Raw genomic sequence first — 18,297 nt, 5'->3', positions numbered from 1 at the left:
AAAACATTGACTATTTATTCCTCTCCATAGATACTGCCTGATCTGATGAGCTTCTCCAGCACTTTGTGTGTGTTGCTCCAGATTGATGGTGGAGTAGATTTATGCAAGTCAGTACAACATCACAGGCAGAAGGACCGGTATTGTGCTGTATGTTCTTATACATTTAACATAGAAAATTGCAACACAGTACAGTCCCTTCCACTCACGATGCTGTGTCGATCTTATTTCCTTGCCATTTTGCACTACCTATTTTTTTGTGCTTGTATTTTATTGTAATTTATAGTACACTTATGTATTGCACTGTACTGCTGCAGTAAAACCACAGATTTTGCAACATATGTCAGTGATTCTGATTAATTCTAATTCTGATTAACCTCCTCTTGGATCAGTCTAACCTGTCCCTCCCACAAGGGCCTCCATTTCAACACATGGTAGTCACAATCAAAATACAGTCATAAAAAATTCAGTTGGACAACTGGGCTGCAGATACATATTTCACATGTCTCTCACATTTTTAAGGCTTAAAAGCAGAAAGTGTAAATGGATTTTAAAATTATTCCACTGTTTACAAAAGCGCAAGGCATGAAAACATTTTCTCTAACGCACTTGTTCACAGGATGAGAAGAGGCTAGCAGACTTCACAGTCCACACCTTGCCTTACCGTTTGAACAGAGCTGTCTGTTGAACAGCAAGCACCTTACCGAGTCAGGCAAGCAAAGTACGATTGCCCACCCAAGTCTCCATTATCTGGATGTCAGAATCAGATTCAGGTTTATTATCACAGACATACGTCTTGAAATTTGTCTGTGAAGGTTCTCAGTCATCCAGACTATTGCAAATCAAGCAGGAGTAAATCACGGCAATTGGATGTTATGTTGTCTGGAAGGTGTTTCGCCACTCATCCAAGAGACTTCGTCAGTTCTAATCTTCAAGAAGCCATCTTTGTCAAATTAGAAAACCCATCCCCGAACAGAGAAGGTGGGGAACGACACCACCTATCAGCTACTTACAATGCAGTCCTAACATCTTTACCCTGGCGTCTCCCACAACACTTCATACCTTCATTCATGCAAAGATAAGACTAATTATCTCTACAACTGTTAATGACTCTCATGTGATTGTTATATCTTTAAACAACTCACCCGAGTCTATAAGCCGGAAAACTACCTGCCATGGATCGGAACAGAAACCTTTTGGATGAGTGGCAAAACATCTTCCAGTCAAATCAGTTCAGTTGCCTTGACTTACTCCTGCTTGATATGTCTTGGAATTATTTTTTGTGGCAGCAGTACAACGTAATACATAAAAAATACTATAAGTTATAATAATAAGTGGTGATAACAAAATAGTAATGTAATGCTTATGGTATATGTACATACACAACTCCAGAAACACTTACACAGTACGAAGTCAGAAACAGGTTTATTATCACTGACATATGTCGTGGAATACGTTGTTCTGTGGCAGTAGTTTGGTGCAATACCGCAGATTACAGTAAGAAATATACAGTATACGGTAAGTAGTATAAATAAAATAAGTAGTGCAGACAGAGAGCAAAAATATCGAGGCAGTGTTCATGAACTGCTCGGAAATCTAACGGCAGAGGGGAAGAAGCGATTCCGAAAACGTTCAGTGTGGGTTTTCAGGATCCTGTACCTCTTTCCCGATGCGAGCAATAATAAGAGGACATGCCCTGGGCGATGGGGGTCCTTAATGATGGACACCGCCTTCTTGAGGGCATTGCCTTTTGAAAATGTCCTCCATGCTAGGACACATAGGTGTTGACCTGACTGACTCCCTATTCACTTCCAGCACGCTGACAATGCCCCGCAGTTACATACCCAGACCATTCCCAGACACACCAGCAGAAAGGCAACGCTGCAGACTCCCTACGAAGAGACAGACAACTCTGAAGTGTAAGAGAATCACTTTCCTCTATGCCCCGGTTGTAAATACTTGGGGCCTAGTGCCCAAATACATCAACAAGAGCTGCACCAATTCACCCCAAAGCAATTAAGAATGGGCTGCAAACGGCCAGCGACACCAGGTCAACATCTGGAATCAGGGGCTGCAGATGCTGGGATCTGGGAAGCCAAGAATAAGCCAGCTCCTGGCTCGGCATTTCAGATCCGGACACTGCATCCTGACCTGGGCATCTGTAGTCAGTCCTCTCCCGTTCACGAGAACAGTAAGTGACGGTTCCGTGCTCGGAATGATGCCCGCTGGAAGTCTCAGCTTCAACCACACTGCCAGGCTGAGGAGGGAGAGCCGGGAGCCCGGGTGCCCGGGTGCCCGAGCAAGGGATGCAGGGCGCCCGGACGGGGAGAGATGTGGGAGTACCGGGGAGAGGAGAAGCGCGGTCTCCGGCTACTCTACCTTGCCCCTGATGCTCCTGCTGCTGCTTCTCGGCCCCAGGCAGGCCCAGGCTCACCCCCATCTTCATGCCGAGCTCGTTGGATAGCCTGCTCGCCTCCGAGTAATTCTCGGCTCCGATGCCCGCCGTGCCCGAGCACCCGCCCCGCCGCTCCTCGGGGACAAGGCGCTGCTGCTCAGCGGCCTGGACGCTCGCCATCGTCACTGGCACGGCAGAAGCGGAGGCTTCCGGAAACAGCCGAGCGCTGACGGCCAGGACCGGGAGCCGAGCTCGTTCCGGAGATTGCCGATGTTGAAAACTGAATTCCATTCGTGGTCCCGATGGGAGCCGGAAATTACCGAACATTAGACGCGGTTGCGGAGTGGAAAATCACACAAACTTAACGCGATACCACAAAAAAGAGCTAAGGGTACCACACTAGGTGTAATTTATGTTAATTATATGATGGGAATGATGCATCAATGTAATTGTGACAAGGAGATGTGGCGGTGTCTTGGCAACCGTTGCTGTGGTGACGCGGGCCCGCGACAGCAGAAGCCTGGTAACGGTTGCCAGGGTGACGGCGCGAAGCGGGATGGCGAAGGCCTGGGCTTCTTGCGGCAGGGAATGTCGCTGCGGCTGTTACCCGCTGGAGGTGCCGCTCAGCCAGGACTGGCAGGAGAGGCATGTGGCCCACTGGATCGAGAAGCTCGGCTTCCCACAGTACATGGTGAGTGGGGAGTGGGGTTTGTGAGTGATGAGGTGTGGGCGAGGAGTTGTGAGTAAGGGGGTGAGGGTATGTGGGTTTGTGAGGGGGCTGTGGATGGCGGGGTATGGGTGACAGGACTGTGAGGTGTGAGTGAGGGAGTGAAGGGGTTGTGAGAATCGTGTGGGGAGTGAGGGTGTGGAGACGGGGAGGTGAAAGGTAGGTGATGTGTGTGTGTGTGTGTGTGTGTGTGTGTGTGTGGGTAACAGGAATGAGGTGGCGTGGAGTGTGAGTAAGTGTGGTGATTGAGGAGTTGTGGAGTGTGGGTGGAGGAGTCTGTGACAGCATTCATTGAACACCCATTTTCACTGAAATAATTCCAGCATCCAAGCTTAAGTAAGCTCCATTTCCATCATCTCCACCGTTCCAGCTATGCCATCTTCTAGCAGCTCCCTTGGAGCAGGAGGTTCAGAAGCCTGAAGCCCCACACCACCAGATTCAGGAACAGCTATTTCCCTTCAACCATTCAGTTCTTGAACCTATTGGCACAATCTTAATCACTACAGCACACCATGACTACTTCTACTAAAATTGACATAATTTGTTTTGATTGTGTTCTTTCTAATAAAAAATACATGTAGTTTATGTTTTCCTTGTGAATGCATCTAATCTGAGGTGACCGTCATTCTGTAAGTGTTTAATTGTACTTGTGCATGCATGTACTTGTGTCTATGACAACAAGCTTTACTTTGATATTTGACTCCCCTCCCTCTTCCAAAATAACAATTGTTTAATGCTTTTAATTTGTCCTTTCCAGGATTGTTTCATTTCAAACAGAATCTCAGGCAGGAAACTCATTTTTGTCAACTGCTCTACTCTACCCAGTATGGGAATTACAGATTTTGAACACATGAAGGTCAGTAATTTGGGTTAAATAGAAAACACTAGTTTATTTTCCCCTGATGAACCATTTTAAGTTTGCCCTTTGAGCTATACATCAGATTCTGAAATAGTCATCATATATGATGAAAATGAACTCTTGATCTTTCGTTCTTCGTCATGGCCCTCGGCACTTCTTTAACTACCTGCACTTCCACTGTAATATTAGCACTACATCCTCTTCCATCTACCATCTGCACCCCCACCCACCAGCTTCTCAATTCAGCCTCCCTCCTCCACCCAACCACCTTCTACCTCATCTGGTCTCACCTATCACCTGCTAGCTTGTACCCCTTCCCCTCACCCTCACCTTTGTATTCTAGCTCTTGCTCCCTTCCTTTCCAACCCTGATGAAGGGTCTTGGCTTGAAATGCTGACCTTTTCAAGTCTAGTCAAGTCAAGTCAACTTTTATTGTCATTTCAACCATAAATGCTGGTACAGTGCATAGTAAAAATGAGACGTTTTTCAGGACCATGGTTTACATGACACTGTACAAAAAACTAGATTGAACTACGTAATAAAAAAACACAGAGAATGCTACACTAGACTACAGACCTACACAGGACTGCGTAAAGTGCACAAAAACAGTGCAGGCATTACAATAAATAATAAACAGGATAATAGGGAAAGGTGTCAGTCCAGGCTTCAGGTACTGAGGAGTCTGATAGCTTGGGGAAGGAACTGTTATGTAGTCTGGTCGTAAGAGCCCAAATGCTTCGGAGCCTTTTCCCAGACGGCAGGAGGGAGAAGAGATTGTATGAGGGGTGCATGGGGTCCTTCATAATGCTGTTTCCTTTGCAGATGTAGCGTGTAGTGTAAATGTCCATGATGGCTGGAAGAGACCCCGATGATCTTCTCAGCTGACCTCACTATCTGCTGCAGGGTCTTGCGATCCGAGATGGTGCAATTTCTGAGCCAGGCAGTGATGCAGCTGCTCAGGATGCTCTCAATACAACCTCTGTAGAATGTGATGAGGGGTGGGAGATGGACTTTCCTCAGCCTTCGCAAAAGGTAGTGCCGCAGCTGGGCTTTCTTTGCTATGGAGCTGGTGTTGAGGGACCAGGTGAGATTCTCCGTCAGGTGAACACCAAGAAATTTGGTGCTCTTTACAATCTCTACCGAGGAGCCGTTGATGTTCAGTGGGGAGTGGTCACTCTGTACCCTCCTGAAGTCAACAACCATCTCTTTTGTTTTGTTCACATTAAGAGACAGGTTGTTGGCTCTGCACCAGTCCGTTAGCCACTGCACCTCCTCTCTGTAAGCTGACTCGTCGTTTTTGCTGATGAGACCCACCACGGTTGTATCATCGGCGAACTTGATGATGTGGTTCAAGCTGTGTGTTGCAGCACAGTCATGGGTCAGCAGAGTGAACAGCAGTGGACTGAGCATGCAACCCTGGGGAGCCCCCGTGCTCAGTGTGATGGTGTTGGAGATGCTGCTCCCGATCCAGATTGACTGAGATCTCCCAGTCCGGAAGTCTAGGATCCAGTTGCAGAGGGAGGTGTTCAGGCCCAATAGGCTCAGCTTTCCAGTTGGAATATTGTGTTCAGTTCTGGTTGCTTAATTATAGGAAGGATGTGGAAGCTTAAGAGGCAATTTACTAGGATGCTGTCTGGATTAGACAGCGTATAAAGAGAGATTGGGCTCTGGAGCGAAGGAGAATGAGAGTTGACTTGATGAAGACCTATCCCCAGGGTGGAAATGGCTAATATGAGGGGGGTATAGTTTTGACGAAAGTATAGTGGTAGGTTTTTTACACAGAGAATGTAGAAATGAGATCTGGGGAACGTAGAAACAGTATGAACCCTTCAGACTGCAGTCTGCACTGCTGTTCAATGACTCAGAAAACCCACCTTTTCTTTTAAATAAATATAAAGATTAGCTTTATTTGTCCTACGTACATTGAAATTTATAGTGAAATGTGTCATTTATGTTAATGACCAACATAATCCGAGAGTTGTTCTGCTTCTGGTACCAACATAGCATGCCCACAATTTATGAACCCCAACTCGTACAACCCCCGTGGTCACAGGGTGCAAGTACAAACTCCTTACAGACAGCAGTGGGGGTTGAACCCCCATCAGTGATCTCTGCTGCTGTAAATCGTAATGCAAACTGCTACGCTACTGTGCAACCACGTTAACCAGTTTACTGACCAGTCCTGCTACCTTTAAGGATCTGTGGACATACAACTCAAAGTCTCTCTGTTCCTCCACCCCTTTGGAACATCCTCCCATCTATTTTGTAGTACCTTCTCAGGCACATTATCTCATGTCCCTGGTTACATTCCATTCACAGAGCTGCCCAGACCATTGATGTTACTGCAGTCTACAGTATTCCTCTGCATAGTCAAGGTTTATATTCTGTAATACGGAAACTTTTAACATCCCCAAATCATTTCATTATATAACAAAAAGCAAGGTGCTGAGTACTGAATTTCCACTAGTAACGTTTCTCAGTCACAAAACACCCATGAAATATTACTCTTTCAACTTTGGATCCAATTTGTCACTTTCCCGTGGAATCACCCAATCTTTGAGTGTTTTGACCAGCCTGACACGTGAGGCTTTGATAAACATAGAAATGTACAGCACAGGAACAGGTCTTCAGCCCACAACATCTGTGCCGTGCATGCTGCTAAATTAAACTAATCCCATATGATCAAAATCCTCCCATTCTCTGCAAGGATTGTCCCTACCCAAATGTCTTTTAAATGTTGTTACTGTATCTGTCTCAACCACTTCCTCTGACAGCTCATTCAATACACCCACCACCCTGTGTGTGAAGAATTTATCACTCTGGTCTCTTTTAAGTCTTCCCCCTTTTGGGCCTAACCTTTGCCACATTGTTTTTGATTTCTTTTCATTGTGAAAAATGCTGTGTGCATTCCACCTTATCTTGCCTCTCAAAATTTTATACACCCCTGAAAGATCAAAAGGAAACTTATAAAACACTACAGCACAGTAGAGGCCTGACAGCTCACGGTGTTGTGCCGACCTTTTAACCTACTCTAAGATCAATCTGATGCTTTCCTCCCACATAGCCCTCCAATTTGCTACCATCCATATGCCTATCTATAAATACCATGCTAAAGTCCAGGTATACAGAGATCAAGTGCAGTCTCATTCCTCAAAAATTTCAGTCAAGTTGATTAACTTGATAGAGCTGTACAAGATGATAAGAGGCATAGATCAAGTGGATAGCCAGAGACTTTTTTTCCAGGGCAGAAATGGCTAATATGAGGGGGTAAAATTTTAGATTAGCAGAAATTATAGGGTTATGTCAGGGGTATGTTTTTTTTTTACGCAGACAGAGGTGAGTGCGTGGAATGCACTGACAGGGATAGTGGTAGAAGCAGACATATTAGTCTCTTAGATAGTCCTCTATTTTTCTATCATCCATGTGCCTACTATGTAGGAGGGAAGGGTTAGATTGATTTTAAAGCAGGTTACAAGTTGGGTACATCATTGTGGGCTGAAGGGCCGATGCTGTGCTGTAATGCCCTATGTTCTTCAGTTGCTTGAAAAACTGGCACAGGGCAGAGGACTCTGGCGAGCTACTGTCAGCCGCCTGTGCCTCATTAAGGGTGATGGGTTAAAATAACTAAATTGGAGCACGAGTTTCCCTTAACACATTTGTACTGCCATCCTGTGTCTTTCTTAATGAAGGTTGATAGCAATGATTTTTCAACCACAAAAGTTAAATTAACTGACCTATAATTGTTTTAATTTACTGTAATTACTATCTGTCAAGCATGGTACAATTTTCAGTCAATTGGACTGTTCATGTACCAGGAATATTTTACACATTGCCAGTTTTTATTTCCCCAACACAAGTGATCATGCCTTTAGCAGCCAAGACCATGAGACCAACAATTCCTCTTGGTGATCTGGTTTTCTCCCACATCCTAAAAATATGTGCAATTGATACACTAATTGGCCACTGGGAATTGCCCATAGTGAGTGGTAGAATTTAGGAAACTTGAAGGGAGTGTCGAGTTGATAAAGGGATTAGTGCTATATGGGTGTGTGATGATTGATGCATACAAGATGGGCCAAAAGGTCTGTAACTGTTGTACAAGTGTATGACTATGCAAGATTGCTTACACAATTCTTATCATTTGAACTGTTAATATTTCATTGCATCTACAATTTTGGCTTTTGTCTCATTTGCTTCATATAAGCAATTTATTGCAAGTAAAGCAAATGAGTTACTGTGGTAACATACTAGAGATTCTTGCTGTATCTTCTGAAGCTGGACTGGTGCCACTTTTGATAGCTGCACCAGAACAAAAGGAGCAGAATACCAACTTTGTTGTGAAGCATATATACCAATTAACAAATGGAAAATTTGATCCTCTGGAACCTCTGTTAATCTATGTGTGTATGCACATAAATGACCTTTGATCTGAAAGGTCAACTCTGCTTCTCTTTCCACAGATACTACCTGACCTTCTGAGTGTTTCCAGCATTTTTTTGTTTTCAATGAGGACTTAAGATTTGCAAGGTTGTTGCCAGGATTCAAGGGACTGAGTTATAGGGAGAGGTTGGGCAGGACAGGACTTAATTCCTTAGAGCATAAGAGACAGAGGGATGGTTTTATAGAGGTGTACAAAATCATGAGGGGTATAGGTAGGGTGAATGAATCCACACAGTCTTTTTCCCAGGATTGTGGAATCAAGAACGAGAGGTTTAAGATGGGAGGGGTAAGATTCAGTAGATACCTGAGGACAACTCTTTCTTGCAGAGGCTGGAACAAGCTGCTGGAGGAAGAGATTGAGGCAGATACAATAACAACCCTTAAAAGACATTTGGATAGGTACATGGACAACAAATGCTTAGGGGGATATGGGCTAAACACAAGAAAATAGGACTAGCTTAGATTGGAGGCTTGGTCAGCAAGTATGTGTTGGGTTGAAGGCCCTGTTTCTATGCTGTATGGTTTGATGACTCAATACCAGATTTCCATTATCTGCAGTTTGTTCATTCTTGTTCACACATGGGTATTTAAAAGGGCAGGAAGGACTAGAATTCTTTGGTTTCTGGAGTAGAATGAAGGCTGGTAAATGCTTTCTACAAGAGATCACTGCTGAACGGTTCCACTGTTGATACCCCAGTGCACCATCATCATGTCTAATGTGCTCAAAGGTAATTCTTTCTGCGCTTAACTATGGCTACATATACAGGCCACCATGGGATGTTTTGGGGAGAACAGCACAGTGGTGTATGGGGTAGGTCAGAGCTGCAGTCAGTGGGAAGTGGGGAAGAATCGTGACACCAAGTGAGGGAATTGGGTTCGGGTTTCCATCAGCTGCTAAGATGGTTGTGGGAGGAGATGGATAGGGGATACCAGTGATACAAAATCTGCCAAGGATATCTTGAGTTTGGGGGAGTGTGTCATCACCTCCAGGGATCCCCTGTAACCTACCTTAAGGGAGATCTGCCATGTATTGTGAAGGTTTGGCTTTTGGAGAATGGCCCACATTTCTGGATATCCTTTTGCAAGGAGGGATCCATATGTACATTGAGAAACAAAATGTAAGTGTTTTCAGCCCCTTGATATGTCCCTAATTTCAGTTAACGCACAGATAAACACTGAGCCACAAGACCAAGTTTCTTAGCAAAGTTTTTAGTTGAGCAGATTACAACAAAACTATTTCAAATTGGAGCTTCAATGAAAATCCTTAAATTGGATACAAAGATTTGGGATATCGTGAAGAGATGGAAGATGTTATAAAATACATGTGAATCAAGTTGTTCAAGTTAAACCATGAAATAATACTTGCTAAAGAAGTTGCAGAAATGATTCACAAGCATGTTAACTGGATTGCAGGGCTTTAGTTACAAGAAGGGATTAGATAGGCTGGCCCTGAATTCACAGGAGTGAAGGAGACTGAGGGGTGACCTTATAAAGATTTATGAGAAGCATGAATATTATGACAGCAATAGTCTTTTTTCTCAATGTAGGGGAGTCTGTAACTTAAGGGCATTGTGAAGGAAAAGACTTAAAGTGGATCTGAGGGGCAAATTTATCAACATTGAGGGGGTTGCTATAACGAATGAACTGCCAGATGAGGTAGTAGAAGTGGGAACAATTACAATGTTTAAAAAACATTTGGATGGATACATAGATATGTAAAGTATGGACCAAATGCTGGCATGTGTCTTATATAAGCACTACATATGGCTCATTTAGCTTAGACATTTTGGTTAGCATAGACTAGTTGGGCAGAATGGCCGGTTTCCATGCTGTATAACTCTGTGAATCTGTGAATTCCCTCCTTAAATCTCCCCACCGCTTTTTGTACTTTTCTCTCTTCTTTTAAGATCCTCTTTGGCCTTTTGGTCACCTCCCCTGATGTTTTTTTATATGGCTTGGTGTTAACTTCCATTTAACAATGCAGGTACTCTTGTTTTGCCACCTTTAGGGTCTATATAAATACAAGTTGTTGTTTCCAGGTGATTTCCCATGAGATTCACAAGCTACTTGATATTGAAGAGCCTGCCTGGAATCGCAGCATTTCGCACCATCGCAGGGATCCCATGGGCTTGTTTCTAGAGTGCAAGGCTCCAACAGGACCCAAGGCTGATGCGCTAACATTGGAAGAATTCTTGAAAGAGCTGGATGCCTGAATTTCTCAAAATCCTTCTGAAGAAATTGGTATCTCAACATGATGTCCCAGACTCTGGGACATTGCTAGTTCTTAGATTTCTGTCACAATGTGTAACGTTGTGAATCTGATGGCATTTACCTAGGTCAATGTTTTTGTTCAAAGTAGCATAATCAATCTTGCAAATTAGTTGCAAATATCTATAAATATCCAAAACCATAAGTGTCCTGAGGGGCCAGGCCAAATGCTTATTTCATATTATCCATCATTCAGTTCAGGAATGTAAATGTTTTGACACTAGCTACCTGAAAACTGGTCATGAGTGGAATAAAACATTTGTTGTTAGAACAGAACAGTACAGGCCCTTCAGCCCACAATGTTGTACCGACCTTTCAATGCACTCCATAATTAATCTAACCCTTCCCTCCTACATAGTTCATTACCCTCCACTTCTCTTACATCTATGTGCCTACCTAAAATTCCTCTTAAATGCCCCTATCTCAAATATCACTTAAATGCCCCTAGTGTATCAGCCACCCCTGCATTGTATTCCAGGCACCAAACACTTTCTGCATAAAATAACCTACCTTTGACATCTCCCTTAAACTTCCCTCCACCCACCTTCAATGAATGTCCTTTGGTATTAACCATTCCTGCCTTGGGGAAAAGTCTCTGGTTAGCCACTCTTTCAATGCATCTCATCATCTTGCACATCTCTATCTAGTCACCTGTTATCCTCCTTTACTCCAAAGAAAAAAGTCCTAGCTCATAAGACATACTCTCCATCCTGTCTAAAGCTTCCACATCTTTCCTATAAAGAGGTGACCAGAACTGAATGCAAGTGTGGTCTAACTAGAGTTTGCTAGAGCTGCAACATTACCTGGTAACGTTTGAACTCAGTCTCCAGTCTAAAAAAGACCCTATTGATTGTAATTATTGCTCCTACTGATAATTAAGGTGGCTTTAAGTCACATATTGGGGCTCTATAAAATACAAACCTCTGTCAGTGAAAAATGATCACAGGTATATTCAAATTAGTTCTCACTTCCACAGTCAAATCTCTTAGCAAACGTCTCTTGCTCTTAACATCCAACACAGATTTCTACTCAAATCTCACACTCCATCACACAAACCAGTCTCCCTTCCATTGACTCCACCTACACTTCCCACTGCCTCAGGAAAGCAACCAACATAATCAAAGATTAGTCCCACCCCAGTTATCCTATCTTCTACCCCCTCCAGTTGGGCAGAAGATACAAAAGCCTGGGAGCACAAATCACTACCTTCTACCCCACTTTTATCAGACTCTTGAATGGATCTCTATGCTTAATCTATTCCATCATGGTCCTTGTATTTTATTTGTCTCCCTGTATTATACTTTCTCTACATCTGAAACACTATATTCTGAATTGTTTTCTTTTCACTAACAAGGTATTTAAGTATGGAATGATCTGTCGGTTTAGCATACAAACACAATCTTTTTTTCTGTATCTCGGAATACATGTAAATAATAAACCATTTCTAATATCTTCATAATTCAAAACATACAGGTACATTCAAATGAACTCCTATCGCAGATATTCCCTTCCTCTTCACCATCCCTTCAGCATCCTTCCCAATATGTTAAAATTATCAGTTTTATCTTCCTTGCCCAATCAGTTTTGAAACATTAAGTCTTTTTCTTTATCTACAGATGGTGCTTGACCTATGGAGAGTTTACAGCATTTCTATTTTCATCTCTGACAGTCAGATGTAGATCACCCATCACAAACTAAACCATTTCCTCCATTAAAAGAACAGTACAGGCCCTTCAGCACACCACGTTATGATAACCTTTTCTAAGATCAATCTTATCCTTCCTCGTAAATAACCTTACATTTTTATTTCGTCCATGTGCCTAAGAGTCTCTTAAATGTCTCCAATGTATCTGCTCTTACCACCACCCTTGGCAGAGCATACTACGCACCTACCATTCTGTGTGAAAAAACTACCTCTAATATCCCCCTCTCTACTTTCCTCCAATCTCCTTAAAGTTATGCCCCTTTGTATAAGCCATTTCCGCCCTATGAAAATGTATATAGCTGTCCACTCTATCTCAGACTCTTATATCAGATGATAAGAGTCAACTATTAAGTCACTTCTCATCCTTGTTCACTCCAGGGAGAAAAGCTATAGCCACTCAACCTTTCCTCATAAGACACGCTGTCTAATCCAGGTAGCATCTTGGTAAATCTCCTCTGCACCCTCTTTGCTTTCCTCACCACCGACTCCAATTTTGTCCCGGCAGACCCATAGTTTCAGCCTGCTCCTGCCCCACTGAACTTGTGTCTGCCTACCTGGACTCCATTTTATCCCCCATAGTTCAGTCTCTCCCCACCTACATCCAGGATACATCCCATGCCCTTCACCTCTTCAATAACTTCCAATTCCCCGGCCTCGACCGCTTCATTTTTCCCATGGATGTTCAATCCTTTTACACCTCCATTCCATCAAGAAGGCCTCAAAGCCCTCCACTACTTTTTGGATAACAGACCCCACCAGTTCCCCAGTACCACCACACTCCTCCAGTTGGTGGAGCTTGTTCTAACTCTCAATAACTTCTCCTTTGGTTCTTCCCATTTTCTCCAGATCTAGGGCGTAGCCATGGGCACTCGCATGGGCCCCAGCTATGCCTGCCTCTTTGTGGGTTATGTGGAACAATCTATGCTCCAGATCTATACTGGCACCACTCCCCAACTTTTCCTCCGCTACATTGACAACTACATTGGTGCTGCTTCCTGCACCCATGCTGAGCTCGTCAATTTTGCTTCTAACTTTCACCCAGCCCTTAAATTCACTTGGTCCATCTCGGACACTTCTTTCCCCTTTCTTGATCTCTCGGTCTCCATCTCTGGAGACAGACTATCCACTGACATATTCTACAAACCCATTGACTCCCATAACTATCTTGACTATACCTCTTCCCACCCTGCCCAACGCAAAAATCCCATTCCCTATTCCCAGTTCCTCCATGTCCGCCGCATCTGCTCCCAGGATGAGGCTTTCCGTTCCAGGACTTCTCAAATGTCCTCTTTCTTTCAGGATGATGGTTTCCCTTCTGGTGTCATTAAAGATGCCCTCATCCGCATCTCCTCCACTTCCCGCACTTCAGCCCTTAACCCATCCTCCCGTCACCACAACAGGGACCGGGCTCCCCTTGTCCTCACCTACCACCCCACCAGCCTCTGGATCCAACACATTATCCTCCGCAACTTCCGCCACCTTCAACAGGACCCCACCGCATCTTTCCCTCCCTACCCCTTTCAGCTTTTCACAGGGATCGCTCCCTCCGCGGCTACTTGGTCCACATGTCCCTCCCCACAGAACTCCCACCTGGCACTTATTCCTGCAAGCGCAAATGCTACACCTGTCCCCACACCTCCCCCCTTACCACCATTCCGGGCCCCAGACAATCCTTCCAGGTGAGGCAACACTTCACCTGTGAGTCTGCTGGAGTCTATTGAATCCGGTGCTCCCAGTGCGGCCTCCTCTACATCGAAGGGGCCCGACGCAGATTGGGGGACTGCTTCGTTGAGCATCTAAGCTTTGTCCGTCACAATAGACAGGACCTCCTGGTTGCTACCCATTTCAACTCTGCCTCTCGTTCCCATCTAGATATGTCCATACATGGCCTCCTTTACTGCCACAATGAGGCCAAACTCAGGTTGGAGGAGCAACACCTCATCTACCGTCTGGGTAACCTCCAGCCTGGTGATATGAACATTGAATTCTCCAATTTCCGGTAATTCCCTCCCCCTTCCCCTATCCCAGGTCCCTCTCTCCCCTTTCAGCTTTCTGCTTCTTTATCTCTACAATTCTTTCATGCTTATCCCCTCCCCCTCCACCCTTTATCTTTCCTCTGATTGGTTTCCACCTGGCGCCTCTAGGCCCTACCCCCTCCCCTATCTCTATTACTGGGCTTCGGCCCTCTCTTCCCCCCCATTCCTGATGAAGGGCCTCGGCCCAAAACGTTGGCTACTCTTTTCTCACGGATGCTGCCTGGCCTGCTGAGTTCTTCCAGTGTTGTGTACCTATAAGTTAACCTTCAGGATTTTCTGCACAAGAACTCCCAAGTCTCTCTGCATCTCAGATTCTGGATTTTCTCCTTCTTAAGAAAACAGCCTGCACATTTACTTCTACCAAAGTGCATGACCATGCATTTTCCAACATTGTATTTCATTTGCCACTTTCTTGCCTATTCTCCTGATCTGTCCTTCTGCATCCTGTTTTCTCCACACTACCTGCCCCTCCACCAATCTTTGTATCACCTTCAAACTTGTGAACAAAGCCATCTATTCTATCATCTAAATTATTTATATACAGCATAAAAAGAAGTGGTCCAAACACCAACCCCTGTTGAACACCCTACACTGGCAGCCAACCAGAAAAGGATCCTTTTATTCCCACTCACTGCCTCCTACCAATCAGCCAATTTATGTCAACAACCTTGAGGAGCAAACAAAGTATAAGGTATCCAGTAGTGGGGGAGTCTAGGACCAGAGAACATTGCCTCAGAACAGAAGGAACTGGATAATTCAAGCGATGGAAGGTGAATTTAATAATTATTCATAACAGAGGCTTGGTGCATAAATGTGGCAGTGTATTTGAAGTACAGTTTGAAATGCCGGACATACAGGCTGTGAGCTTGGGAAAGGCTTCTGCCTTCACTGGCCCATTTTGCCAGCCGTCCTCAGTGAAGGTCACTTTTATCCTTACATCTGAGGTTCCAGTTTCAAGCCCATTTCAGAGGCCCAAGAAGAAATTCTCGAATGAGAGGTGGGAGACTCAATGGGGCGAGGAACAGTCTCTGGACTCTTGGCCAGAAGATCTCCCCATTCCTGCTATTTGTCAAACACTGAGTGGCAGGCCGGGGTTCAGGAGCAGTTCCTGGCATCCTCACCAGAAAACCTCTCCATTCTTGCAGATTATTGCTGCAGTTTGTGGGAGCTTGCTACATATACATTGTCTGTTCCTGTAGTCTGGGCCATAATGTGATAGTGAAAGGAGCTCCAGAAATGCAAGCTTTTCTGCTTACAAATAGCCTTACAATAAACGAGGCAGCACAGCAGTGCCAACAACTTGGTTCAATTCCACTGCTGTCTGTAAGGAGTTTGTACATTCTTCCCATGACCCATGTGGGTTTCCTCCAGAAAAGTGCTCTAGTTTTCTCCCACATTCTAAAGGCATATAACAGTTGGTTGCAGAAGTGTAATTGGATGGCACAGGCTCATTGGGCTGGAAGGGCCTGCTACTGTGCTGCATCTATGCAAAAGTAAGATAGATATGGTCCCAAAGGAAAAATACTAGCATGGATAGAAGATTGGCTGACTGGCAGGAGGCAAAAAGTGTGAATAAAGGGACCCTGTTTTGGTTGACTGCTAGTGACTAGTGGTGTTCTGCATGGGTTAGTATTGGGACTGCTTCTTTTCACATGATATGCTAACAATTTGGATGATGGAATTGTTGGCTTTCTGGCCAAGTTTGTAAACAATACAAAGATAGGTGGAGGGCCAGAGAGTATTGAGAAAGCTGGATGTCTGAGACAGATTAGGAGAATGGGCAAAGAAGTGGCAGTTGGAATATAGTGTAGGGAAAGTGTATGGTCATGCACTTTGGTAGAAGGAATAAAGGTGTGGGCTATTTTCTAAACGGGTAAGGAAGGCAAATGCAAAGTTAAAATTCATTTTGAGAGGACTAGACTATAAGAGACAAGATGTAGTGCTGAGGTTCTATAAGGCATTGGTCAGACCACACTTGGAATTTTGTGAACAGTTTTGGGCCTCTTATCTAAGGAAATATGTGCTGGAATTGGAGAAGGGCCAGAGGAGGGTCACAAAAAACTATTCCAGGAATTAAAGGGTTAACCCACGAGGAGTGTTTAATGACTCTGGGCCCGTACTCACTGGAGTTTAGAAGAATGGGGGGGGGGGGAAATCTCATTGAAACCTTTCAAATATTGAAAGACCTAGATAGAGTGCATATTGAGAATATGTTTCCTATAGTGAATGAGTCTAGGACCAGAGGGAGCAGCCACAGAATGGAGGGACATCCATTTAGAACAGAGATGAAGGATTTCTTTATCCAGAGGGTGGTACATCTGTGGAATTCATTGCCATGGACAGCTGTGAAAGTCAAATCAATGAGTACATCTAAAGCAGAGGATAAGTTCTTGATTAGTCAGGGCATCAAAAAAGGCTAGAAAATGAGGCTGGGAGGGATAACAAATTTCCTATTCCCACAATATGCAAAATCTTCTGTAACGGGATTAATGGTTAAATCTTAAAGGTAAAACAATATATGCAATGTGCGCAAGTGTACTTCAGCAAAAAAACTCCTCGATAAATAAAGGGAACTCACCAAAAATGGCCCAGACCCATCAGGTTGTACACCTTGTGTCATGTTATGGAGAATAAACTGGAATCTCGAGAATGTACTCCAACACAAACTGTTAACCCTGCAGAACTTCACTATTATGCTGACATTGACATTGTTACATACTCTGGTGAATTTCAGCCAACACTGATGTTGCAAAACTGTTAGATTATTGTACAATCAAGGCTTATTTAGACTGATTCTGAATAATGTGATGTTACTAGTTGCACTATCAAAATGATTTAAAATAAAAGAATTTCAGTAAATATCTTTCTAGTCCTGCTCTTGATATTCCATAGGGCAGGACTTCACACCTTTATTATGCCTTGGACCCCTACCATTAACCGAGGGGTCTGTGGGGCCCCAGGTTGGGAACCCTGCCATAGGCAACAGAAGAACAATTCTCCAAGAACTTGGGTTTGTAGAAAAGGGATAAAAAGCATCAGGATTGAACGGGAGGAGCAGTGTCATTGAGTATTGTGCAAGATGGAATTACAGAGGAGAATTTCCCTTTCCCCTCATATGTAAAATCTTCTGTAAGGGATTCATAACTGTTGGTTAATGGTTGAATATACAAGGTTAAAAACATCTTACCTTAAGTATTTTATGATTTAAGATAAAAGATTTTCAGTAAATGTCATGATCAGTTTCAGGAGAGAGTATTTAAAGCCCTCCTTTGATTGCGGTTGACCATGGATGTTGTATACTAACTATTCACATCAAAATTGATGTGCAAGCCAAGACAATACGATATGGTGAGCAAGATGTTGTCCATGCAGCAGGCTCCCCCTCTCCACGCAAAGGAACACTGGGACCAATACAGTTTGGCGCCTGCAGTGTTGCAGGAATTGCTAATCAGCATTGAACTCAACATAAGACTGCCTTAGGGACTCCAGCTCTGGATTCTTCCCGCGGGTTTACTCCCAAAGCCTTCCCCATGGGTGGATAACATAGCCATAATGTAGCGGAAGTTTGAGATCAGAGTTTTCCTTATCTGAGTTGAGCTGCCAACCACAGCTGATGAGCCCCATCTCCTGTCGGTAAAAATACTTCCGCCGAGCTTAGTAACTAAGCCACATGTGAAGGCCAGGATCTGAACTTAGTTGTCAGAGGCTTTTGGAGGTGCAATCCATTGGGAGCATTTAGGGATGATATTAAGAGTTACACAAATGGAGGTGGAGTTGTTGCAGAGGTGAGGGTGGGGGAATGTGGAATTAATGGAGAAAATCTGCCCTCTTTTAAAAAGATTTAATAAAAGGGCAAATGGAGGACGATAA

General features: G+C 44.1%; 2 protein-coding genes and 1 long non-coding RNA gene across 3 annotated transcripts in view; 1 reads left to right on the top strand and 2 right to left on the bottom strand.

Annotated features, from left to right (window-relative positions):
- Positions 1–2,698, bottom strand: part of tmed8 (transmembrane p24 trafficking protein 8) — a 46,136-nt gene extending 43,438 nt beyond the window's left edge. Inside the window, exon 1 of the mRNA XM_059960457.1 lies at positions 2,377–2,698. Within this exon, the coding sequence (XP_059816440.1) occupies positions 2,377–2,683 (307 nt within the window). The 5' untranslated portion in view covers positions 2,684–2,698. The remainder of the gene's footprint in view (positions 1–2,376) is intronic.
- Positions 1–18,297, bottom strand: part of noxred1 (NADP-dependent oxidoreductase domain containing 1) — an 80,098-nt gene that overhangs the window by 10,173 nt on the left and 51,628 nt on the right. The window lies entirely within an intron of this gene.
- LOC132388131 (uncharacterized) lies at positions 2,817–17,304 on the top strand. Its single transcript, XR_009510148.1, has 3 exons — positions 2,817–3,083; positions 3,877–3,975; positions 10,458–17,304. It is a non-coding gene; the product is annotated as an uncharacterized LOC132388131 (long non-coding RNA).

This window comes from Hypanus sabinus, chromosome 2 (assembly GCF_030144855.1).
Source record: "Hypanus sabinus isolate sHypSab1 chromosome 2, sHypSab1.hap1, whole genome shotgun sequence".
NCBI classification, from domain to species: domain Eukaryota; kingdom Metazoa; phylum Chordata; class Chondrichthyes; order Myliobatiformes; family Dasyatidae; genus Hypanus; species Hypanus sabinus.
The sequence above is the reverse complement of the archived record's forward strand: the minus strand, read 5'-3'. Positions and strand labels throughout refer to the sequence as shown.